The sequence below is a fragment of the Sardina pilchardus genome, chromosome 14 (genome assembly GCF_963854185.1).
Source record: "Sardina pilchardus chromosome 14, fSarPil1.1, whole genome shotgun sequence".
Taxonomy (NCBI): domain Eukaryota; kingdom Metazoa; phylum Chordata; class Actinopteri; order Clupeiformes; family Clupeidae; genus Sardina; species Sardina pilchardus.
Window position 1 is genome coordinate 14750009 of NC_085007.1, and position 27572 is coordinate 14777580.

Below are 27572 nucleotides of genomic sequence, written 5' to 3' on the forward strand. Positions count from 1 at the left end.
CCAAGTCTACATTGTGTCATTGTGGTCATGTTTTGTTGGTCATTGTTCCATTAAAAAAACGCGTAACTGAAGCGTTCCGTTCGCGACGCGTAAAATCCATTTTAGAAGTTGGGTCTATTTTTTTCGAATGTACGCGCCACTGTTGCGTCTGGTGTAGCTACTTCCATTGACTACAGTGATAATTAACTGCTGCAACCGGCTGCAACCTACGCACCGCGAACGGAACGCTTCAGTTACGCATCTGGTGTAGCTCCCCTGTAACAATTGTGATGCCCTACCCCACTCACTGATGTTCAACTGACCATCTGCTTGTCCCTCTCGTCCTCTCAACTCCTCTCCTGCACCAGGTGACCCTGATGCTCCTGGACCAGAACAACCGGGAGCACATCATCGACGCCTTCCGGCCAGACACCAGCTCCACGTCCTTCCAGCGGCCCATCAGTGAGATGAACATTGCCAGCGGCTGTCCCCTCTTCTGCCCGCTGGCCAAGCTGGCCTCGGCCAAGAACTCGTATGTCAAAGACGACACCATCTTCATCAAAGCCATAGTAGACCTGACAGGTCTTTAACGACGCTATTCTGTGTAATAGTGAAAGATTGATCATTTCAAATATCTATATTTATAATTATTATCTCTTTATATTTATAACACATATTATATATGAATATGATTATATATATATTTATTATACATATTATAGATGAACTATAAGGATCGAAACTGCTGCCAATCAAAAATAGAATGGGGAAAAAAGACATTGCTATCTCTGGATGTATTTATTTCTGTGCAGACCAAATTGTCACCACCAAGAAATAGAACTATTTCTACGTGAAGCCACGTGAAGGTGCTTTTGTCATAATGCGAGCTGTGGAAGCAGCAAAAGTGAACACTGATTTTGAATCTCCCAACATACTGTATATCCCTTAGCAAACAAAACACCAGCTTATGGAGTCTGCTCTCCTGCGTCAATCTGCACAGACTGGAACATCCAAGTACCATGGTACAATGTCATTGGTGATAATGATGATGATATACAATATTTTATATTATAACATAATAATACTAATGATATCAATAATAATAATAATAATAATATGTCATTACATTGTATGGTAGCTCAGGTCGTTGCCTTTATAATTAAATATACATTTGAATATCATATCAATCAGCATAAAAATGTTCATTGATGAAACAGTGAAAACAGCTTTAGTAATAATATAATAATAATAATAATAATAATAACTTGGACTTCTATAGCGACTTTCTTAGTACCCAAGGTCACTTAACACTTGGGGGGTTGGGGGGACTTTGTGAAAATAAATGTTTCAAGGTGCTTTTGAACATGGGCAGGGACGGGTCAGAGTGGACACTGTTTATAAGAGTAGCCAGTGGTTCCCATGAGTAGTCACAAGCTTCTATTATCTGCATTTTCAACTCCAACATGTTGAGGATTTAGGATGCACGTTGTGTGGTAATCTTGGTTTTCAGTTTGCCGGGGCTTGGGTCTCAAAGCTCCAGAGTATAAAGAAGACTGGAGACAAGGGATTTGTTAGCTTCAAACCCCAGCAAAGTTAGATCTGGGATATACTAGTTATACACTTACTGTATATTACATCTCTGATTAGCTTCGTTAGCTACAGCGTAGCACCAACCACCATGTGACCATATGGGACTACTCACTGAAGCAAACCATAATGGAGTCTCATACTGGATCTGTCTTATGTTACTTTAATTTTATGTGTTAATTTTTCTGAACATAATCATGTGATTGCCACACAATGATAACAGTATTTGGTGATGATCAGGGGCAAATAAGAGAATTATTTGTTGAATAATAATAGCACGCATAACATTGTTTTCTTTGTAGGGTTTCCCACGGGTCATGGAATTTTAGAAAGGCTATTCCAGACACGTGAAGTCAGGGAATTTTGGGGAAAAGTCATGAAATACCAGGGAATTTTATTGTAGCAATTTAAAACGTAGTTGCTGTATTGTGTATTATCTTCTTATTAGCTTGTTTAAGTAGCCCGGCTGTGTTTTTATGCAATGTGTGTTTATTCATCTCCCACTCTGAAAAAGATTCTTGAACGCTATGCACGTTCCCTGAAATCATGTCAGTCTGTGTATTGTACAATTCATTATATAAGTTGTGGAAATTTAGTTTCAGTCTTAAACTGTTTATGATGTTAGTCGCTTTGGTTGCGTCAGACAAATGTAATATGATATAATGAAAAGTCATGGAATTGTACACTTGATTAAGAGTGGGAACCCTGTTTTTGCTTTATTTGATTTTATCAGACTGTAGGTAGAAGGTAATAAGAAGGTAATGTGGGCAGCCGTGGTGTACTGGTTAGCGCATCGGGCTTGTAACCGGAGGGTTGCCGGTTCGATCCCCGACCAGTCCACCACGGCTGAAGTGCCCTTGAGCAAGGCACCTAACCCCTCACTGCTCCCCGAGCGCCGCTAGTTGGGCAGGCAGCTCACTGCTCTGCGTTGTGTGATTCACCTCACTGTGTGTTCACTGTGTGCTGTGTGTTCACTAATTCGGTTAAATTGGGTTAAATGCAGAGAACTGAATTTCCCTCACGGGATCAAAAAAGTATATATTCTTATTCTAATATACTCTCATATGCTATATCAATTTGTATTTGTACTAGAATGTAACGAAACTAGGCTAATCTACATGCAAGACAGCACATAACTGAATGTCTTTACTAATAATTTAGTACGGAATATTGCTATTACAATTCTATGTCATGTTCTATATTCTAAGTCAGATTTATTTGTATTGTAGCCCTAGTACATACTCGCCATAGAGGGTAGCCATGCATGGGATAGCATGAAAAGCGTGAAAAGCCTGAAAAGCCTGAAAACATGTATCATAGATGTTTGAATGAGTTTGCGTGAAATTGCCACATTCTTTGAGAATGTTGACAATGCTATTGTGTTGCATCTAAATCCTGAGTTGTAGAGGATGTTTATTTCCGTCTGCAAGTACTGTACCTGAGCTGGCGGTGACATGCATGTGCTGGGAAATGTGCCACCTCTCTATAAGCTGTGACCTTGGCGTGGTGGAGAGGCTTGAGTGTCTTGTGGACTCTGAGGGCTACGACGGGTAGGGGCCCACCAACAATGCGTCCCCTAGCAGGTTTAACCATACCGGCCAGGCCTCAGGTGAGGGGCGGGACTAACACAGCATGTCTGTTAAACAAACACTGGATGTCAATTGTGCACTCCTCACTAATCCAGTATAAAGGCTTCTTGGAGCAATGGAGATAAACAGTATTAATATAATATCAACATCATCAACAATATCAAGGAAGAAGAAATAACAGGAACAGGAAGGAGAAATAACAGCTGAATCTGGCGAAATGATGCCTGAAATGTTGCATCTACTGGCACACTCCCACCATGAATGAACCCAGACCAACTCAGAATTTGTGAACATCTGGAGATAGGTGTATAACTTCACATAATTTACACTTGTATGCATGGATGAAGATCTGAAATAAAAACCTCACAACTCAACAAGTTTATGGTCCAGATGTTTGTTTTTTTGTGTTGTTCCGTTTGTGTTGTGTTGTGTGATTGTCAGAGCCATCACACGGGATGAGATAAAAGTGAAATAGTTTATTTCAAAAGTATTTTAAACATCACACAGGCGGGGTTTTTTTCTCAGTACGCAGGACAGGACCGTGACAAAAAAAATAGGGGTTGAGTGAGACAAACATGCTAAAGAGGAAACAAATACTTAAAGAAAGGGAAAGACACAGAAAGCACCAGGGGGAAATTGCTGCACCAAACCATGTTGGGGAGAGTTCACCAAATCCATCGAAAGCCACATATTTCTAAACATAAAATCAAATGGGAAAAATACACAATTGTCACTCACACCAAATCACTACACGTGAGTTTTATTTTTTTTTTTTCCTTTTTTTAAATCTCATTTAGCTTCAAATTTGAAAGCGTTGGTATGTAATTACCAATGATCTTTAACAGAGGGCCTCACTTTTACCTTCAAGCCTCCACTCCATCAAACTAGGAAAACAATTGCATGCTTATAGATTTAAGGGCAAATTTCACAACACAAGCATAGACCAAAAAAGATTTGTTTTTCTTTTTTTGGAACAAGTAAAACATTTTGAAGGGGGGAGGGTTATCATATTAACAACAATGAACAAAAGATTTGTTGTGCCCTAGATGGACTGATGAGCTTTACTCAACAGTCATGCGCTACAAGTTGCTTGAAACGGCATAAGGTTTGTTGATTGTTTCTCCTTTGTCCAGATTGAATATGAAAATAAAAACAAACCTATCCAGATGATTGGTCATGAGGTACTTCTAAAAAGATGACAGACTAGGCCAATAGGATTGATTGCCTTAAATGCATCCCGTGGCTTAGCCATACAGTATAAGAACTGTAAAAAACTGAAAGGGGTGTCTATAGTTTCGCACTATATTTATTCCTGGGTTCCTCCTCTCGTACCCTGTGCGTGGTTTCTTTGTGTTGACAGAAATTTGAGCATTAAAAACAAACCAAAATAAAAAAAATGACGAAAAATAAAACAAACCTGAAGCTGTAACAGTATAATGTACGTACATTCATGCACACGTGCACGCGTTAATGGAGGTCAACACTGTTGGATTGTGAAGGGTTTAAAACCTGCATACGTGAAGACACAAAAGTGATCCGGCACACACGTTTCTCAGCCACACAAATTTCTCACTTCATCGTAGTGTCATCTCTTCCCCCCTCTTCTTACAACTGAGAATATTTTTCCCATTCTGTCTCTCAGACAGAATACCTGATTTATCCTTTCTGTAATCATTGCAGTGAAATAAAAACACCACTTTATGTCTTTCGCCCTGTGAAATCCTTCCGATGCCTTGGTCTTGCAGGTCTTGCAGGTCTTGCAAGTACTTCCTGTCTTTTGCAGGACAACCAGGACACTCTAAGGTTAATTTCACCTCAAGAATCAGACATTTCCATAAGGTCAGTCCAGCCATGTCAGATGTTTCCCACCACCCCCCTACTCCCCCTCTGGCAGTAAGAGCTAAGCTGTTTTAAGTGCGCCTCATGGCTCCGACCTGCAGTAGTCCTCCAAGTTCCCATGGGCCTTTGCAAGAAACTGAGGTTGGAGGCGCCGGTCTCAGCAGAGGGAAGGAGTAGGACTGAATTAAAGGCAGCAATGTGGATGGAGTGTCAAGAAGTCATCACCAGGCCCCGCTGCCGAAACCCTCCTGGAGTGTGAGTCGGAAATGCTCTTCTCCCAAATCTTTCCTCAGCTCTCTCTCTCTCTTGCTTGCTTGCCCGCTCTGTCAGGGCTGGCCGTTAACGTTACCGTTGACGTTGACGTTGACGTTGGCGTTAAGGTTGGAGGTCCGGCGGGCGAGCAGGGAGGCGAGGAGGTTGCGGGGGCGTGGGACCCGCGCCGGGGACTGGGCCAGGCGCACCATGCGGGGCGAGCGCCACACCTTGATGGTGGAGTCGTCGCTGGCCGAGAGCAGCAGCTCCTGGTCGGCCGGACTGAAGGCCACGGAGTTCACCACATCTGTGTGCTGCAGCTTGGCCAGGCAGATGTTGTAGTGGCGGTCCCAGATGTAGCCGTGCTTGTCCTCTGCGCCACTGGGGACAGACAGAGCCAGAGCGGTCAAGAATGTTAATGAAGTTAGAAAGTTAGTAAAGATTTGTAAATTGGTTTACACAATTTGATACGGCACACCATTAAACCCGCATAAGATTTAACTTTACATTTAACTAACTACATACACATAACACATAACTACTAATTCATATTTGTTTGTGAGGCACAATGCAAAGAAATATAGATGTTTGGACACATGGATAATCAGAAACCAGACCCCAGAGTACACACAGGGAGTGTTGGAACCAGGTTACCTGGCAACGAAGTCCCTGCTGACGTCCAGGAAGATGAAGAAGCACTCGTCATTGGGTGTGAAGGCGCGGTGGGCCCTGAGGCTCCGCCTCTCCTCGCGCAGGCTCTTCAGGTCGATGACGTGGAGGTCAATCTCCTCGGCAATGGGGGGCGGGGACATGGGGTCAGAGATCACGCAGTTTGCCGGCCATGCCCTGCTGTTCACGTAAAGGTACCTGAGAGGGGAGCAGGGCCACCAAAAGACTCGAGTCAGAGACTTTCTAATGAGGGGGAACACATAACAGCACAGCATAATCTCCCATAGAAATATACAGGGTAAGTTCGTACTGACTGTCTTCTAAACATATCCCGCCTCATCCACTGCTAAAAGTTGACATGTAAATGAGCAATACGGTCTTTGGTATTATTTGCCCTCAATGGTGCCTTCCAGGCAGCACTGCCTTCAAGGCACTACTCCCCTCAGTTTAGGGGTAGGATGAGGGTTGAGGGGGTTAAGGTTAGGAATAGGGCAAAGGTAGTGCCTTTTAGGCTGTGCTGTCTCTAGAAGGTGCCGTTGGGGGCAAAAAAACACCATTGAGCTGTAAATACATCATGCCAATCATGTGGTGTGATCTTGCAGCTGCAGCGAAGTTGGTGTCATGAAGCCCTGTGCACGTACGCAGTTCTGCCCAAAACACTGTAGATGCCCAATAAGTGCCCGAAGTGCGTTGCAATATGGCCGCCGAGTGGAGGGACTTGCCTAAAAGGACTTTGCTTTAGTTTAGCTAGCAACAGTCACTATGGCATCAACCTATGACAACTTGCAAAGATACAGTTCATTACTCTCGCAAAACAAGGCTTGATATTTGACTACGTAACAAGCCAGTCAAATTACAACACTACACTGCATGCTCCTGGAAACGCCCTTTAGCTACATCCCTATCTGTAGAGGTCAGGATGATGTAAAACCTCCTACATGCAGGAACTGCTCAGCTGTTAAAGATAAAGATCTGACAGATAAAGACTGAACTGGTACTGTATATATATATAGAAAAAAACATCTGAAACATTTGGCAGCAAATTGTCTTTTGTTATCATCTGTCATTGCACTGGCACAGTCTGGTCACACCTAAAAATAAACTAATAACCCATTTAGCATGATGAGTGGGCTTGTGGGGTATTTCCCTATTGCAGTCTGCTGAAGCCACATACCTACACTACAAAAACTGAAACAGTGACACATTTGTTTATGCTTTTGGCTGTGAAGAAGCCAGATGTTATGACTGCAGTCTGACAATCCAGACAGGAAGTGTCAATGAGAGCTAAAAATATAAACAAGGATGACCTCAGACAGACACGTCATTACAATAACAATAAATTCAATTTGACCCAAGACGTCCCCGCCTATTGTTTTTGTCAGGGTGACTAAATAGAAAGGTTACTGATACTGTACTGTATTACCCATTCTATTCCATTAGCATTGTGATCTATGTGAAAGTGATACAGAAAACATGCAGGGGAATTTCATGTTAACAATGACTGTAAATCTTTTGCACAAGATGTTTTCTTTCAACAGGTGGAAGAAGTCGACTCATCAGTGTGGGAGCCAAAAGCAGGTTTCGTTAAAAATCTGAGTTTGTTAACCCCGAGAAGAGGGATACTCCGGGTTTCCCGTTCCAATAAGAAACTTAACTCAAACTTTAGGCCAGTTACCACAATCTCAGACTCTGCGCATAACCTGCTCTGTAACAAACCCAGTGTTTCTCCATATCTCCTCCCTACTGAGTTATTATTGGACACATGGGTTGTTATTTTCTCCTATATCAGTCCGTCGCAAGGGCGAATTAATTTGCATAGCCTAGACTAAGCCCAGGTGAGATCACGAATATTAACCTCAATCAAACATTATCATTTTGTAATTAAAATATAACTTTATTCAGTTAGTAAGTAGCGTATATGCTATGTCACCACGTTTTCAATATAGCGCTCATAAAACAATTAACAGCACAAATAATTTGAATAATTTTCTGATGACGTGCACCCACCAATTTAACCTCTCTATCACTAACCTGCATTTTCCTTCGAAAATGTGCACACCATGTTTGTAGGGATAACTTCTTAAATGGAGTGCCGTAGGAACTGGAGTACGTTTTCTAACCAGTTGCCATGGTGACTCGTCATTTCTATTCATTGGGCACATGCTGAACTCAGAGTGAACAAACTCAGTGTAAACCCAGAGATCAGGATTAGACACAGAGTTTGTTAAACCTCCTTTCTGGAACAGCCCCTGGTCTTTCCATAGATGTGAAACGCTGGTTACGAATGTAACCGTGGTTCTATGAATAGTGGAAGACCGCCAGAGGCGGAAACAGAGTGGAAGATATCATGCGCTCGCGCATTGCCTACGAGAACTTATTGATTGGTTGTCATCTCGTGACCTCATGACGCCCTGATATTTATATATACCTACTGATACGTCATGATCTTTCTCAATGGTCATTCTCGCAATTCCGAGTGACCAAGAACTCTGGCGGTCTTCCACTATTCATAGAACCACGGTTACATTCGTAACCAGCGTTCTATTTCATACTTCCAGACCGCCAGAGGCGGAAACAGAGTGGAAGACTTATACCACCAAGTCACGAGGAATAAAACACTCCAGTCAGTCCAGCTGAATTCAACACCTTTATTGAATAACACACAGGTTTAGGCAAACCGCACCTAGGAATCACTAGGTAACACTGCTGCAGAGACTGGTGGAAGAGATACCACATTCAATCTATAAAACCTGGAAAACGTACATGGGGAAGACCAAGTAGCCGCAGAACATATATCGGCAAGAGATATCCCCCTCAAAGCAGCCCAAGAGGTTGCTATAGCGCGCGTTGAGTGACACCTCACAGAAGCCGGCGCTGGTCTATCAACAGAACGGTAGGCAGTGCTGATGGCCTCTGACACCCAATGTGCCAGTCTTTGTTTTGACAGGGCCGTTCCTTTCTGACAGGCCCCATAACGGACGAACAGTTGGTCCGTTGCACGCCATTGGCCAGTCACAGAGACGTACTGCTGTAAAGCACGCACTGGACACAGTGCTAAGCGTGAATCATCAGAATGAAATGCAGCCAAGGTCAGTGGCTGATTAGAAAATTGTGGAGACAGTACCTTGGGTAGAAAGGCAGGGTTAGGCCACAGAGTAACCTGGTTGTGGTCAGGGCCCCAACGCATACACTGAGCACTCACAGAGAGGGCATGAAGTTCACTAACTCTCTTGGCAGAAGTGATTGCCAACAAGAAAGCTGTTTTAATAGAGAGCCATTTAATATCGGCATGCTCTAATGGTTCAAACGGTGGCGAACACAAGCCATCAAGAACAATGCTTAAATCCCAAGAAGCAAAATCAACCCGTGTGCGGGGGTGCAACCGCTGAGCACCTTTAAGGAAAGCCACTACTAACTTGTGAGCACCTAAGGAAACACCTTCCATAGGTGCCCTATAGGCCGCCAACGCAGCAACATACACCTTCAAGGTAGCCGGAGAGCGTCCCTCATTCAGCAGCTTTTGCAGAAACTCAAGTACTGCCGTGACCGGACATTCAGAAGGGTTTAGGGAATGTGTAGCACACCAAGCAGTGAAAAGCTTCCACCTGTTTGCATACAGTACTCTAGTGGACAGAGCACGGGAATTCAAAACAGTGTGTTTGACCCCTTCCGAACATTCCACGACACTTTGGTTCCCCCTACTGGCCAGACCCAAAGTTTCAGCCTCTCCGGGCAGGGGTGCCACAGCGAACCTCCCATCTGGGACAACAAGTCCTTCCTGAGGGGCAATGGACTGGGTGGACCTACTGTAAGTGTCAGCAGCAGATGAAACCACGGCATGCTCGGCCACCTGGGGGCTATCAACAGCACTCTGTGGTCCCTCTCCCGCACACGACTGAGTACTGCCCATAGCAACGCTATCGGTGGAAAAGCGTACAGTAAGAGGCTCGGCCACTCGTGAGCCAGAGCATCCCTGCCCAGAGACTCCGTCTCCGTCCATTCCGCATACCACAGGGGACAATGTGTTGTCTCCTTCGAGGCAAATAAATCCACTACTGCTGTGCCGTAAGTGTTCCAAATTCTCTGCACAACCTCTTTGTGCAACTGCCAGTCCGCTGGCCTCGGCCCTCCCCGAGACAGCGTGTCCGCCGCCACATTGAGGTGACCGGGAATGTGCGTTGCTCGTAGGGAGGGGAAACGTGTCTCCGCCCATGTCAGAAGTACCCGCGACAGATGAAGAGATGGAAGGGACCGTGTGCCACCCTGATGGTTTATGTGAAACACCACTGAGGTGTTGTCCGTTCTCACCAACACATGTTTTCCTAACAGAACACTCTCGAAATGCTTGAGCGTCAGGAAGACTGCTTGCAACTCCAGGACGTTGATATGGCACCCTCTCAGGTGTGGGTCCCACAGGCCACTCACCCCCCGTTGTTGCCACACACCCCCCCAACCGGTGAGGGAGGCGTCTGTTGTGACCACCTCTCTGCGTGCAGGAGGCGGGCCCATCCCCACTCCAGACTGGAGAAAGCCCTCCTGTCGCCACCGAAGAAGGCACGAGCTGCACGTTGTTGTCACCCGCACCAAAGTTCGCCTGTTGTGAACTGCTGATAGGCGCAGTGCGATCAGCCACCGCTGAAATGGTCGGAGGTGAAGCAACCCAAGCCGAATCACTGTGGTCGCTGCAGTAAGCAGCCCTGCCAGCTTCAGTAGTTGAATGTAGGGGAGCCTGCGCCCTTCGCGGACTCTCGCCAAGGCATGTTGAATTGCTTCTCTCCTGGCTCCAGTGAGAGTGGCACGCATTGTTCTCGAATCCAGGTGCATGCCAAGGAAGTTTACTGACTGAGCAGGGGTGAGACAGCTTTTCTCCCAGTTGACCTTGAGGCCAAGTGCCGCAACATGCTGTAAAAGGCGGTTGGCATTGGCTGTTGCTTGCTCTGGTGTTGCTGCACACAACAGCCAATCGTCCAGGTATGGCAGGACTAAGATGCCGTCCTGCTGTAGGGGTTCCAGAGCCACCTGAACACACCGTGTGAAGACTCGGGGGGCTAGCGAAAGCCCAAATGGGAGAACCCTGAACTGATAGGTCCTGTGCCGAAAGCTGAACCTGAGAAATTGCCTGTGCTCTACCGCGATAGGCACATGAAAATATGCATCCCTTAAGTCTATTGTTATGAACCACGCACCTGGTTCTATGGCCCGAATAACATCGGCAGTGCGCAACATCCGAAATGGTAGGCGTTTGATGAACGTGTTTAAACGCCTTAAATCCAGGATAGGCCTGAACCCGCCATCCTTTTTTGGAACTAGAAAGTAACGGGAATAGAACCCCCCTCCATGAACCTGAGGGTCTACCTCTTCTATAGCACCTTTCTGCAGTAACTGCTGAACTTCTGCAGTGAGGGCAAGAACTTGTTGTCGGTTTTTTACTACGGTGTGACACACACGAACACAAGGTAGTGGTCGACGGCGAAACTGCAATCTGTAGCCTTTCTCGAGTGTCTCCAGAAGCCAACCGTTGGTGGTGATGTCTCTCCAACATTGCAGCTGGGGTGCTGTAAAGCAAGTTGCCGTCGACCCCTGCCGGTCAGCGGCGTCTGCCCGCTGTTTCATTGGCCTTGGGGGGGCGCTGATATGGTGGCTGCCTCATAGGCAGTGGACGCGGGCGTGCCCCTGCAGCAGCCCGATGTGCTTGAGGGGCAGGTCTGGTGTGCTGACCACGGGAAGACCTGTTAAATGAGTTCGCGGGCATGCGCTGAGGGACATGGCGGGGAGGACGTATGACCGCCTGTGAATCCTTAAAGACTGTCTGTCGATCAACGTGATGTGAGCGGGATTCAGCAACGCGCACTCTTCTTTCCAGCGCCTCTTGTGCGGCTGGCCCGAACAGGTGGCCTGGTGTCAGTGGCAGCTGGCGCAGGTTGTTACGACAAACCTCTGGCAAGGGCGACTGTGCTAGCCACACCTGCCGTCTCGCATGGACAAGAAGGCCCAGGGCTCTCCCGCAATCACTAGCTACAGCGCCAAGCGCTTGTAGCGAAGCATCAAGCAGGCCAGTCACAGATTCATCATGACTGGTAGTGTCCAAGGTGGAATGCAAAGCCAACAAGAGATGTCCCATAGAGTTGCCAACACGACCCAGTCTGGCCACAGTGTTGTAAATTTTGACCAGAGCATCATCAGTACGCCTGCACTCCTTGTTAGGGCAGCGCACATCCTGGCGTAAGGCTTCATCAGGTGAAACAATGAGGGATGCCACACAGGGCTCCAAAGGTGGCATCGAGCCAAGACCAATGGCATCCGGTGCAGTCATGTCCGCTAGCATACGAGCAACACGATCTGGCCGAAATGACAGAGCTGACTGGAAAGCTGCTGAGACAACATTGGTGAAGTCCTTACAGTGTGGTAGATGCACATCTTTTGTCCCGGGCACAGAGCGACACAGGAGGTTGGTAGGGCCCGCCGCCGCCGCTGGCGCATCCAGCTTCAACTTTGCAAGCGCCCTTTTAATATTGTCACGCAGAGACAGAGCTACCGATGATACCTCACTCCCTGTTCCCGGCTCACTGCCACTAACTGAGGGCACTGGGGAAAGCTGAGAAAGTGGTAGATCCACACCGATGGCAGAAGGCTGACCAAAAGCTTCACTGAAGAGGGAATCTGTGGCAGCCACTGACACAACATCACTCTCTTCTGTATCCGCCATCAGGGAATGTGAATGAGCATGAGCATGAGCATTTACCTGTGCTGCACAGTCTGCTCCATCAGCATGGCTCTCATTAACCGCTGAAATAGTAGGACCAGTCAAAAGTGCTTGTAATCTTTGCACTGTTGTGGTCAGCTCATCCATACGCTTAGCTAGCGTAGATGAAGATTTACGTTTTGCTTTAGGTTGCTCTTCGCCGTCCGAATGTTTACGTTTAGTGCCTTGCACATAAACGTTAGACAAACCCTCATTTGGACACACGCTGTTAAGGCGTTGTTGACGAAGCTCAAGTGGCATGATGCTACACTCCGGACAGGGATTAGATAACGCCTCTCTGAGGTGTTCTTTACCCAGACACGTCGGACAACGGTTGTGTCCGTCAAGCATGTCCATCCCAGCCAAGCATTGTGAACAGAAAGCAGAATGCTCCATAGCTCCAGACGCGTGGAGAAAACAGCACAAAGCCGACGAAGTTCGGCTAGGTCGTTAAGTAGCGCCAAATGAATCAACAGCGTGCTGGTAACACGGCAACGCAAGTTCAAGAGCAGGGAAGCTAGCGTTGCAAACGAGGGGACCCTGGAAGCCAAAGGTACTCGTTTGGGAGCAGAGCTTGATAAGCCAGGCGAGGGAACCCTGGAAACCAAAGGTACTCGCCGGCAATATAATGTTTACAAGATGTAACTTACCTGCCGTGGAAGTCCCAATTCAAAATGCTTGCTCAGGCTATCTTTGGCACCAAACGAGGGAACCCTGGAAACCAATAGGTACTCGTTGTGCTGACGGTAAATCCAATCGTAGACTACAGCTAGGTGGGGAGCAGATAGCTATGCCCAAAAATTAAGCTGCACAAGTCTCTGGGAAGTTCTCTACCAGGCGAGAATGAAAAAGAGAAAGATCATGACGTATCAGTAGGTATATATAAATATCAGGGCGTCATGAGGTCACGAGATGACAACCAATCAATAAGTTCTCGTAGCCAATGCGCGAGCGCATGATATCTTCCACTCTGTTTCCGCCTCTGGCGGTCTGGAAGTATGAAATAGAACCAGTGTTGTGTTACATTTGTTGTGGCTTTTGTCTGTCTCTCTTGTTAGGGTGGAGTAAGGGTGGTTTCCTTTAGTGTCAAAATTCCTGGCTTTTGATCCGTCTCTCTCGTTAGGGTGGAGTAAGTGTGGTTTCCCTCAGTGTCAACAGACACATTACAAATGTTGTAAGACTGTAAATTGCAGAACCTTGTAATTACAAAATCCCTGAGGTCCTCTAACTCACTCACCTGTGGTCCGGGGAGAGGCCCATGCCAATGATGTGGCCGTGAATGTCGATGACATGATCAAGCGAGTCGAAGAACTCGTCTGTGCTGCGCTCCTCACCCAGAACGGGCCCACAGGTGGTCATCTGGTCCGGCATGATGCGTTTGATGCCTTCACAAATAGAGAGGACATTAATACAAAAAACAACAACAACAACAATAACAATCTTACCCTCTTTAGTAAGTATGAATGGGTTAAAGAGACCCTATGCAACTTTCTGCAGGAGACGATCGCTCCTTGTTTACATCTGGAAGTCTGAGACGAAGAACCACGCTTGCAATTTATATATTTAAATATAGCCTATACATGTATAAATAAACACGCTAAAGCTGTCGGGGAAGCTCTGCAGAGAAAATGCAAGCATAAAACGAGCGAAAACGTCAAAACGGAACCGAAACCAGAGATGAAATCGCTAATCCTGCATAGTTCCTCTTTAAAGCTCCATTACGCAATTTCATTATTGCGTAATTTCTTTTTTTTTTAAAGATATTTTTTTGGGCTTTTATGCCTTTAATCAGACAGGACAGTGTAGGGTGACAGGAAACGAGTGGGAGAGAGCGTAGGGGTGGGATCCGGAAAGGACCACAGGGCGGAAATCGAACCCGGGTCGCCGGCGTGCGGTGCAGGTGCCCCAGCCAGTCGCGCCCCGACTGGGGCCATTTATTGCGTAATTTCATTTCATTGTTATAAATATGCAATCTTATTTTTTTTTTATTCTCTGCGATATCAGATACAATTTCAAGTACACTGCCGTTCAAAAGTTTGGGGTCATTTAGACATTTTCATTCCACTCCATTATAGACAGAATACCAGTTGCATTGTTTTTTTTTTTAATCAGGGAAGCAGTTTTCAGATTACATTATGTGCTTACATAATTGCAAAAGGGTTCTCCAATGTTTTCCCAGTCAGCCTTTTAAAATGATATCAGATTCGTAAACAGAATGTGCCTTTGGAACATTGGATGCATGGTTGCTGATCATGGGCATCTGTATACTTAATGTAGACATTCCATTAAAGATCAGCCATTTATTTCTCCAACAGTCACGTACGACAGTAATGGTGAAAACAAGGACATTTCTAAGTGACTCCAAACTTTTGAACAAAAGTGTAAATACTCTGGAATGAAATCAGTCTCCAGTCCAAGGCCCTGTAATCACCCGCTGAACAATGTCAGGATGTCTGTGCCCCTATCTTTATCAGAAAGGACAAATATTTTCAAGGATTTTTCACCAGGCAATAGTGAGGTTAAGAGTCTGAACATGCATATAAAAAAACACTTTTATATCTTGGAGGTCACTGATAAGAATGAACACAGACACGCAAACATCCATGTTTGGTGAGGAGAATAGGTTCGCACATACATGAATAAATACACATACACACACCTATCGGGGTATTGACAAGTACATTTATACACAAACACACACACATACACACACACACACACAGAAAGACATGCAAACACCTGTGATTAATGGGAAAATATACAGGTGTGAGACAGACATCCACATACACACCTATTTGGTGGGGGGAGTAGGTAAGGCTGCCGGTGGTGAAGAGCAGGTAGGTCTTGTCCTCGGCCCCGTCTGTGGCGCAGTTGGAGAGTGCAGACGGGTCGCACACTTTAGTGTGAGACTGACCCATCAACATGGCCACCTTAGTCTCCAGCTCCCGCTCCTCAGCCACCCCACTGCACCGACCCTGAGAGGGAAAGAAAGAGAGAGAGAGAGGGAGAGAGAGAGAGGGAGAGGGAGAGGGAGAGGGAGAGAGAATTAATGACTAAACAAGAGGAAAGAAAATAAATGACCACACAACAGAAATAGTGTGGCAGAGAATAACTGACCAGAGAGGAGAAATAGCTGAATGAGAGAACAGGGTGTAAGTGAGGCAATGAAAAGTCAAGCAGGAATTAAAGGTGAAAAATATGCAGGAGGAAGAGCTTCAGTAGCATGCTGTGTATAGTAACTACAAAAGCAAAGCAACAATACATAGAATAGCTGATATAGAGACAGACAGACAGACTTACAGCCAGCCAAACACACATTTTCAGGGGCCATGCCAACCCATCCCATTTCCACTCATTTGATGTATTAAATTTGAAGTGTAGGATCATTATGATACCCTGAATGCGTGCAAATTTTTGTATAATTTGGTTCATGGGGGACCATACAATAAATTAATGTATGTGTACATTTAGTGACTGTACACTATGCATGCACAAACAAACGCACTCATGAACATGAATGCAAGCTCACACATACAGATACATGCACACAGACACACAGACACACATACATACACACACTACAAAGTATAATTGTCAACATCATTAGGTATGCAATTAACATACTCCTATTACATTCTGACACCATGATAATTACAAGATATTTAACTTCTACAAAGAGTAAAACAGGACAGTGAGAAAGACGCTGTGCATTGAAATGGTAGTTTGCCTATTAAATACTCCAAAAACTACATGTGTGTGCTCTGGTCCATCCCTGGGCTCAGTGGTCCAGGGCCTGTTGCTGATTCTACGATCCTGTTCCTTGAGCACCGCAGAGTAGACTAAAGACTACAAGCGATACCCATTCCATTGCTTTTACAGATAGTGTTGAACATGAACTTCAATCTCAATCATCCTTCTCTCTAATGCCTCTGCAAGTGCACAGCCATCTGCTCCCCACACACACACACACACACACACACACACACACACACACGCGCGCGCACGCGCGCGCACACACACACACACACACACACACACACACACACACACACACACACCTGGATGACCTGCTCCAGTGGGCCAAGCTTAACGTGGGGCAGGTGAGCCGGCCTCCCATCGCCTCGCTGCTGCTCGTCTTCCTCCTCGTCACACCCCTCCCCTTCCTCCTCGCTGTCCGTGCCGCCCAGGTCGAAGAGCAGCGGCTGGTGCTGGTTCTTGTGGCCAGCCTGCTGGGCCAGGGTGCGGGCCTGCGACTGGGCCTCGTAGTCCAGCAGAAGGTCCGGTGTGTCGTGGCGCCGGCAGTGGGCAACCATGACCGTGCGAATGGTGCTGGCATTGATGTTCTGGATCTTGAAGAGGCGCTTGACCACGTTCACGTTCTCAGACTCCACGTCCTGTTCAAGGAGAGGGAAGTGTTTCTTTAAGTCAAAGATATTCTATACATTGGATGTAAACAGACAAAGTTGCATTTCAGTATGAGTTTGAACCATATGTGTCTTTGTGTCAGGGAGTATGAGGAAATAAGGAATATAAGGAAAATACAAAGTCATACAACAATTTCTGGTCCCTTAGGTACTCAGAGTCAGATATGTCTGATACCTACAATCTTATTGCCACTTACATGGAGTAATATACCCCAGCTCCTCAACAACTTATAGGTAGGAGCACTCCATAAAGTAGGTTATTTGACCACTAGAGAGCGATATTGCACAATTTTATTTAGAATCTTTTTAAATAAGGGTATTTATACACTCTTCACTAAAAACTTTACACACACAAAAGAACAAACTAAATGGCATCTCCATGTCATATGTGATTTAATTGCAACTCATCATGTGATTATGTTAATAACACTACAAGTATCAGCAATAAACATGGTGACTGAATCCCTCTAGTGGATGAATGACACACTGCAGGTACACAAACATTCTGATGAACAGTTTCCCATGTGATTCAGCAAAAATCTTAAAGGTCAATACTGACCCCGACCACAGAGACAGGGACAGTACAATTTATGTACCGTCAGTACAATTTATGTACAATAATGTATGTCAAAATTTGGTCATATTTCACCATAGTGTGTCATTCAGGCGGCCTGAAGTGCAGCCAGTGCAAACAAAACACTGCTCTACAAGCATGCTTCAAATGTTTTGGCCATTAATGGATCTCACGGGGAGGATGGCCTGCATGTAAACCAGAAACAACTCTCCAAACAAAGCATATCTGATGGGACAGGACTGTCTTTATGGGATGTCTGTGTCTGTATCTTTGTGTTTACATAATATACTGTACATGGATGTGTACTTGTAAATGTCCGTCTCTCTTATGCAATGCGTTTGTGTTTGTGTGTGTGTGTGTGTATGTGTGTATGTGTGGGAGAGAGAGAGAGAGAGAGTGAGAGTGTGTGTGTGTGTGTGTGTGTGTGTGTGTGTGAGACAGAGGAAGACAGAGAGAGTACAGACCTGGAAGGCTTTGTTGAGCCAGAGCACAGAGCAGGAGGTCATGTTACCGATCCAGTGTAGATTGCCCGAAATGAGATGGGTTTCATTCAGCCAGCAGCCAAAAACATCATAGGGCTTATTCCGCACTCGGGACAGAAGCGTGTAATTTTCTACAAGCAAACACACACACATACACACACATAAAACAATGTATAATGCAGAGTGTGCACATTCAGTGAAAAGCAGGATTACTGAAACTGTATTTACAATTTAAACATACCAACCAACAGGATACATAAAACATACTGTAACCAGGCCCACATAGAAGAGCCCATAAAAGCAATGCATTACCTACAATTTTATTGTGCATTCTATGTTTTATATATAATCCAACAACTTGTTGCTACTGTACAAACAACTGCAATTTACTAATGATTCATTTGTTATTTCTGTTATGGATTAGGATGAACCTTATGTATTTATGTATCTATGTTGTATCATGTATGAATGTGTCTGTATGCTACACTGTAGTGTATATGTTAATGTAGCCCAATGTTGGAACCTGTACTGATAACAAATTCCACCAGCCTGGCTGTGTGGACATTAAAATCAAATCAAATCATCCAATGCAGTTTTGGGTATTTTTGCTCTGTTTTTGGTCAGAGCCATATATACTGTAGATATATAAGGCTCTGTTTTTGGTGTCTCTAGAGCTCCCCCTAGAGTTAAAATGTTATATTTTATGTACACGCTGCATATGCTTTGGAGCCAAAGCACTAGCAACAGGCAAATACTACTAACTATCTACTAACCAAGTAATGTTTCACGATTCCCGTGACATGTATCCAGGTCGACAAGACCAGTGGGGTGTCCTACGAAGCTCGATTAGTGGCTTAGCGAGGTATGTTGCGCTCAAAACCAGGGTATGCTGTCATACGAAAGTGGATTTGTTTGAGCGTCGCTGTATCACCATGGTATCTTATGCTCGCAACCAAACCTGCTCGGGAGCGGGTTATGTGCTTAGTTATAGCTCAAATCGTGAAATATCACCGCCCTCTGACCAATTCTAACCAATCCATTATCTTGAACAACGAAGTTATCTCACGTGTGCTAATCTGTCATACTTTGAACAGGTTCGGCCCCGCCTCTGCAAACATTTTGAATCTCGAAGGCGCTTTTAAGTATGTTGTGCGTGCAAATATGTCACTACTATGGACATGCATGCCATACAATATCTGATGACCATCGACTTTTTGATGTTATAGGTTAGACACTAAAAAAGACCACCCTAGATTTCGCTACCGCTCATAAATGCGGAAGTAATCGTTTTTAGACCTAGGCTGTCTTGTGCGTCTCCACGTTTCCCGATTGGTCAAAATCACCCCAACCACGAGAACGCGCACAGATCTGAGCTGAAAGCCTAGTTTGACAAATTTATCACATACCAGGGGCCTCATTTATAAAACTTTCTTACGCACAGATTTGATCTAAGACCGTGCGTACGCTCAAATCCATGCCAACGCTCAGATTTATAAAGACCGTCTTTGACGTGGAAAAGTGCTTATCTCCACGTCAGGTTCCAACCTGACGTACGACCATTTCCTTGTGGTAGTGCCAGGGTACTGCAAGTAATCTGAGGTCCAAATGCGATGAATTCTCAAAATTCCAAGAAGACCAACGATCTCATGTAGTTCTCTACCATATGCATGATCAATATCAGCAGAAGTTGTAAGTAGTAAGTATAGAAGTTAAAGTTTTAACTAATTCTTAAAGGTTGGAAAAGGAAAGTGAAAAAATCCTATAATATTGTAGTGGAGGCTAAAAGTGGAGGCTAAAAGTAAGTAAACGCAGTTTATTCACCCCAGGCATTTCAAAAATAGAGTTTATCAACCTCTCCAAAGACGTATTCACCTATTTCAACTTTTAACATTGAAAAAGCACACTGTATTATCTGCATTCACAATATGAACACTCATCAACACGAACCATTTAATCCACCAATCTTGAATTTCCCCTTGGGGATCAATAAAGTATCTATCTATCTATCTATCTATCTATCTATCTAGCCTATCTATCTATTTTATAAACACTTGATAATATCCTCTACCATAATCAAACATATTCTGAATGCGTTATGAAACGGCGCATTACCGTGATCACAGAATTCATGGGTTACCCACTTCTTATTTTACTACTACACCCGTGCCATGCCTAGGCTATATCTTATCTATTTCATAGCATTCAAAAAAGCAGGCAGGCCATAGAGTCATCTATATATTTAATGTTCCCATCGATATTGACCATAAAGTGTCCATTTACGCTTGTTTAGAAGAGGGAAATATGACTTGCGTTCATGATATTCCAAGCTCCACAACAGAAAGATAATATTATAACGTAGGCTATATATGGACAGGTATTTTTCAGCATCTTTACATCGCAAATAGACATAATCTATAGATAGATAGATAGATAGATAGATAGATAGATAGATAGATATTTTATTGATCCCCAAGGGGAAATTCAAGAATCTGGTGTTAACATTCCATTCTCACGGTAATTGCATTGTTGCCTTTATCAAACGCACGCACAGGCGCATTACCGTGATCACAGAATTCATGGGTTACGCACTTTATATAAAATATATAAAGGTAAATAGACATAATCTATCCTCTGAAAAGCAGAGTTTTGCATCTTCATAATTGCGGCCGAGTTGCAATGAGTTATAGCACGCGTCTGATTGCATAGCCTGTGTCTGATGGCAGTGCCCAAGACCAGATGGCAATACGTGGATAATAACAATTAGGATAATGCAGGCTAAAATATAAAAATATATAAAGGTAGGCCTAAAGGTCACTGGACATTCTTGAAAGTAAACAGTCGCTGACATCGATATTGCTTGAATCCCGACGCGCAGAATGAATGAAGAATGACCGGTGAACTACTTATAGGCTACTATTCGCTATACAGTAAAAACATAGCCTATCCATAAACGTTCGGTCTACATGACATACAGTATCTCGCTTATAATGTAGTCCGCCGTAGGCTACATGGGCAGTATCTAACCCTGGGTCATATTGGAAACGCCATACTGTACCATAACATATAGGCCTAAATTAGTATGATGTACTGTAGGTATTTCCGTCATAAGGTAGCCTACTATGTTCTATTACCAAAGTAAACCTACTACATTTGCCACACATTGCCTATTACATTACTGCAAGCAGAAGGAATAAAAGCAAGCAGAGGACAATGGACATGGATGCATATTTCTTTCCAGAAAGCGCTGCTTGGAAAATTATAATTAATTATTCGAACTAACAGCGCATAAACATAGGTTAACATCAGATGGCATAGGCTAGGCCTTTACAGTTTTCAATATATGTATTTTAGGTACAACTTAGCCATTGATTGCATTAAAGCCTATGCTAATGATATTGATGAGGGGGCGTGTACAAGGCGGAGACCTAAAATCACCCGGCTGCGCACAAATTCACGTTCATTTGCGATTTATAATGGCCACATCTGCAAGAGTGGCGTACGCACGTTTTTTTTGTGCGTACGTTCGTTTCTCTGAATCACACGTACGATCATATCAGAAATGATCTAAGATCAAATGAACGATGGTTTCTACGCGATACTTTTATAAATGAGGCCCCTGCTGTCGTAGGATCACTTAACTTAATACCCGAGTTAAGGCTTTGTGCAGCCTCGATATGTCTAGATAACCTAGATTTATCTAACTTGCTTCGTAGGGCACCCCACTGAAGTTACAAGGCTGGTTTTCTGTCTGCATGTCGCTAACCAGCTATGCCTTATGGTTATGCTAGGTGAAAGACAAGCCTATTACAAGTTTGTTTACCATCAAAATGGCTTTGAAGCTGTTATATTAAAAGATGAAGTCAGGGATTTTACGCAAAAACGGTCTCTCCCGGTAGGTAGTCCAGCCTGTCCCCCAAACACAAATGAAACCCTGCGTGGAATTTCTCTAGGAATACTGAAGGTAGGTATGATCAGGCTTGAATTGGAATGAATTGAAATTTTAATTGAATTGGCTCCGCCCCACAGGAAGTTCAATTGGAGTTGGAATTGGACTGAGAGGAAGTGGAATTCAATTCAGCGCTTGAATTGAATTCAAGAACTGAATTGGAATTTAGGAGTCATTCTCAATTCAATTCTGAATTTTGCATAAGCTTGCTGCGAATAAGTTTAAACATAAACATAAATAAACACACCTTCCTGCAAAATTCTTGAAAAGTGCTTGAAAACTGAATATCTTAACTGAAATAATCTATTCAGCATGGTAGTCCTTCAACAATCATTCACGGGGAATGTGTGCTTGTTTGCTTATGTATGATTCTTTGATGCTTGATTCTGCAAGGTTATGTCTGCCTCAGATCAAGCAATTGACTAATTTCATTTAAAGTGATCATGTGATGTCCTGAGCCTGAACACATAATAGCCGTGTTCAAGTTCAACTCCAAATGACCTTTTGCAGCAACGAGAGCTGCCGGTGGCAGCAGGGGCGGGGATGCAAACGCTGCTATGAAGTTGTACACTCTCTACTTCCCGTAGTGTAGACTTGGCTAGACTTGACCATGTGACGAATCACGAGGCACGGACCCGCACGGACTCTTGTGGATATGGGGAGGCATCTAAACACCTGCACACACGTCAGGGATGTAAAAGCCAATTAGGGCAAAGACCTGACGTCATGAAGGCAGGGTCTAGGCTCCGCTGCTCTCCGCAGCACCTCCAGACCGGCTGCTCTTTTGCGGAGCAGCCGCCTGGCCACGCCTTGCTCCCGCGATAAGTTGAGGCCATGTGATACCGACTGCCGAGTCGAAAACACGCCCATCTAGACCATCGTGGACAGATTTTTAACCACGTGCATCTTGTGCTGCGCAGTTTTTGTGCTGCGCAGCCAACTTGAACGCGCCTAATCAAATAGCACCCCGCCTCAGCCATAGAGGCCAACAGTATTGTGAACGTGACCAAGACAGAAATAGACAGACAAAATGGGGGACAGAGAGTGAGAGAAGGAAAGAAAGAAAAGAAGAAGAACAGAAAGAGAGAGAGAGAGCTGTGAGGTCTGGGAGAGTGAGAGGCAGTCTACACTTTTGACTAAAGACAACAACCAGAAATAGAAAGACTAGAAAGAGGGACCAAACAAAAGCAAGCACCCACCTAAACTGATGACAGCGATCTCCCCCGAGGAGGAGTGGTGGGGGCCCAGGTAGACCCCAGACACCAGCAGCAGGGTGTCATCAGCGTTGAACTGCGAGAACTGCGTGTAGCCCCAGTTGAAATCCCGCATGCTGGAGCTGTGCACCAGTGATATGGTGCCGTCCGGCCGCTCTGTGTCCCAAAGCTGCAGAGGGTAGCAGACGGACAGGGATCAGAGAGATAGCGATATCAATGCGTGCAGCAGAGTCACAGGGGTGACCATTGAGTCAGGAGTCGAATCATTATTTCACATTAAAGCATGTAAAGTACAAATGACATACAGTAAAATTATTATTTAGAGGTTACCACTGAGTTAACAAAGATACTCTAAATGTGAATTAAAAACCACCTAAGCTAAAAGTGGTGATCAAGAGGTCAGGGATCAAATTATAATTTTCACATAGACATCATGTAACTGCAATTCTTATACGCCTCTTTACAATGCTAGTAGAACGCATTTTCGTGTGTGTGTGTGTGTGTGTGTGTGTGTGTGTGTGTGTAATCTACAAATGTTTTCCTCATTTTTGTGTATTTCTGTAGCCCTGCGAGTGCGTACCTTGACCGTGCAATCCTTTGAGCAGGAGGAGAAGCGGTGGCCCCGATGGGAGAAGGCCAGGTGTAGCACCTGGTCATGGTGCTCGTTCAGTGTCTGCACCTCCACACACGGGATACAGTCATACAGACGCTTGAACTCTCTGTACCAGGACACAGCCGCTGGGTGGAGGGGGGACAGAGACGGAGATGATTCAGAATACAGGATACAGAAGCACTCACTACTGCTCCCTCTAATAGCTAAGATGATAATGAATGATAATAATAATAATCATCATCATCATCATCATAAATTACCACTGCTAACAAAATAATTATAGGCAGATAACAACAATCATCATCATTTGTTTAAAAAAAACTAAAAAAAAAACCATCTTTCTCATGTTATAAACAGTAAACGTCTAGCCTTTGGCAGTGTACAGCTCTGCTCCAGCCAAGGTATGAAGATGTAGGCTATACCTGGATGCCTTGGCACGGACCGGGGGATGCGATAGTAGCTGTAGAAGAGCTCTCTCCAGAGGAACTCATCCCGGGAGACCGCCAACCACTGGTGGCAGGCCAGGCCAGCGCTCAGCACTGAATCATGGGGAAGATGGTGAAAAATCTCCAGCACCAGGCTGTCTGGCAGGGCAGGGACGTCCTCCATCCTGACATCCTAGAACATAAAAAAAAGGATATTTGTACAGGGCAGACTGCTGCCTTTACAACAACAGAAGCTCATAGGAAGGCCACACTTCACACAGAGATGCATTTTGACCATATTTTTTTTTACTGATCCTATTAGCTGTAGCCTAGAGTATAAAAGATTACAGAAGGAAGGCGATACTAGGTTCTATCCTAAATTGTGGTCTCACACTTTGTGTAGGCTGCCAGTGGTTTAAACGTACTATGCTTACACAATGCCAAGCATTATACACACATTTCTGTTCATATTATTTACAATACAGATTTTATATGGTAACATCTTTCATTGTTTTCTTTAAGCCTCACTAAACTTTTAGCCCAAAAAGTATAATGCAGCCATCCCGCTTCCTAGATTTAGCCATGACAGCTGAGAGTCAGTAGCACAAACTTGTGACCACACCACGGCACGCTGCTAATTTGAGCGATGGGTTGATGTTCCCTACTATGGGTGTCCTGTCAAACAAATGTGGTACAGTAGAGAACACCTATATGTAAGGAAAGGATCTCGTTGTTGACACAAATTCCCTTTCATTTCAAGTATGTCTATCATGACAAAACAAATACAGCATCAAACCGAACAGCTCATTGTAGATTATGCCAAACCGAATTGGAGCTCTCCCTGATCAACAGTCTAATTCATTGGTATGGTACTCTCAATATCGGGTTACCTCAACTAGCTGGCTAGCTAGCTAACCAGCTTTGCAAGACATTCCAGGCAGACCCTTGACGTTAACGTTATTATTAAACATTTCTGACATAAAAGTCACGCTGATGTTCATGCCGATAGTTTAAAATGCCACATGGCGTATTAATAAAATGTAATGGCCATCCTCCTGCTAACCGGTTTGCTTTTTGGGTACAATATTATTTTCGCTGTCGCATGAAATGTCATTTTCCGGGAGCTAGCTTCATCGACAGCCAGTTAGCTAGTTAGGAAAACAAAGCTGTGGCGTTACATGTCCTAGTAAAGATACCTCGATTTTTCTTCATTGACAACATAGTAGACACCTATAACCTAGTTCATAAACGACAGAACCCTAAAGATTACAGTTTGCAGTTGTGATATGTTGAATATTCTCCTGATGTCAGGCCAGATTTAAACGTATGGAACCTGCCTTGTTAGCGTGCAAAACTTCCAACAGAACAGCTAGCTGCTAAGGTTAGCTAGGCTAATGTTAACGACTGGGTCTCTTGCTAAGCTGATTAGGTAAATAGCTAACCATATCCACAAAATGAATTTGTCGTGCATCATCGTTATGGTAGTCTACATAACGTTTTTGTTCTAATAGCACAAACGCCAACATCAATTGTTGCAAACGTACCTGCCAAATAGCAATATTTACAGGAATACGACAAAGGCTAGCATCGGCTAGCTCGTCAGGAAAATGACAACAACAAGCTGTTACACCGGTCAGGGACGATTCTTCTCCCTAGTATTCAGACAGTACGAATCGATTTACAGCTCGTCGATAGCAGAGATGTGCTAGCAGCTAGGCAGTCAAGAGGACTGGTTTATGTAAAATATCTTAAGGATATTTTAAGATATCTTCATTAAATCATTCTCATATGGGAACTTAATGTATTTACTTCACATTTGTTTTCTCTTTTTTTATTTAGCTTCCCAGATAATGGATTAACTTAATCCATAAGCTTTTTTTTATTAACCTAGAGGAGGCTAGATATATAAAAATATAGTCAGTCTTTTGCGATAACAGCTAGCCTACTACTTCTACCAGTGATAATCAAAATCATAATAATAACCGCCAGCTCATGATATAGGTTATCTTTATCAAGTGAAATTCACTTGATAAAGTGCAAAGATGAATTGTTGCATTGACAGATAGGCTAGGCTAGCCTATCCTAGACCTAGGTTAGGCCATAGGTGGGCTGTGTAGAGTTAAACACAATGAGACTGTTACACATTGTAATCTGACAGAGCAGAGATTAAACATTGCTATGCTGCTGTTATTGCAGTAAGACAGTGCTGTAAAATATCATTCTCAATTGAGAAACTGGGGTAACCAGTTATCCACTAGTCTACACTACAAAGATGAGAGGAGGAGTTTAATCGGGGAACAAAAAAAAGATAATGCATAATGCAATGGGTAAAAACTAAGATGAGGCAAGCTCTTGTGTATAATTATGAGTCATTACAGTATAGCCTGACTACAATACACAGTCTTTTGTAAGATATTCCACACCCTCCATAGCCCAGCCCATAAAGCCTACCTTCCTCCACAAATACATCAAAAACTGTTTTGTTGTAATGCTCATGGAAAGTAACAATAAAATGAACACTGATGTTACATTACATTTACCAGAAACTTTTTTCATCCGATCCACTATATTACAAGGGATTACATTGTCCCCAGAGCAGCTTGGGGTTAAGTGCCTTGCTCAAGAACCAACAACTTTCAGGCTACTGCGTGCTACACTAAAACAGAGGACAAGGAGCAAAGACTGGTGATTTACTGGTTTAATGAACATACAGTGCATCACCCGCTGGGTAGCAGCCGAGAGGGTTAGAGCGGAGCGAAGGATCTTTGGTGACAGTCTTCAGTGATGGCAAGATGGACCCGAAGAACTGCAGTCTCTCCCTGTTTCATCATCATCATCACACACACACACACACACACACACACACACACACAATGGGGGATATAAGGAAAAGGAAATAAGGAAATGCCATTACAGATCATTTTAGTAACATTATTATAGTCTCTTGAGCTTTCACACATCAGAATGTCTCAAAATGATCCCTAAGTTCTTCATTTTCTTTATGCTATACACTGACATTTTTTGGACTCCAAGAACATTCTGCCTAAGGCTAGTTCACTTTGCCAGTAATCTTTCTTTACCTGACACCTACTGTATCCTATCCTCTGTGTCCTCACCACTTCTTCCTCCTATTTTTGACCTCTCCTTCTTCCTTTCTCCTCCTCTTGCTACTCCTCTGCACTTTCCTGTGCCTCCTCTTCTTTTCTCTTTCTCCTTCTTTCCTCTCCTCTGTCACAG

The 27572-nt window shown here is 44.2% G+C and overlaps 2 protein-coding genes across 4 annotated transcripts in view; one reads left to right on the forward strand and one right to left on the reverse strand.

Moving 5' to 3' along the window:
* The window catches only part of traf2b (Tnf receptor-associated factor 2b), a 22423-nt gene extending 18891 nt beyond the window's left edge, over nt 1–3532 (forward strand). For all 3 annotated transcript variants that reach the window (XM_062554654.1, XM_062554655.1, XM_062554653.1), the window contains exon 11: nt 348–3532. In XM_062554654.1, coding sequence (XP_062410638.1) covers nt 348–569 — 222 coding nt within the window. In that variant the 3' untranslated portion in view covers nt 570–3532. The remainder of the gene's footprint in view (nt 1–347) is intronic.
* A 79-nt stretch (nt 3533–3611) lies between these two features.
* fbxw5 (F-box and WD repeat domain containing 5) lies at nt 3612–25976 on the reverse strand. The gene is made up of 10 exons (XM_062554652.1): nt 25880–25976; nt 24333–24528; nt 23878–24035; nt 23283–23466; nt 18120–18268; nt 16716–17051; nt 15449–15632; nt 13895–14042; nt 5901–6113; nt 3612–5627 (listed from the first exon to the last, which is right to left on the reverse strand). The coding sequence occupies exons 2-10, from the start codon at nt 24517–24519 to the stop codon at nt 5321–5323; spliced, it is 1866 nt and encodes a 621-aa protein (XP_062410636.1). The 5' UTR covers nt 24520–24528; nt 25880–25976; the 3' UTR covers nt 3612–5320.
* Nucleotides 25977–27572: the final 1596 nt, after the last annotated feature.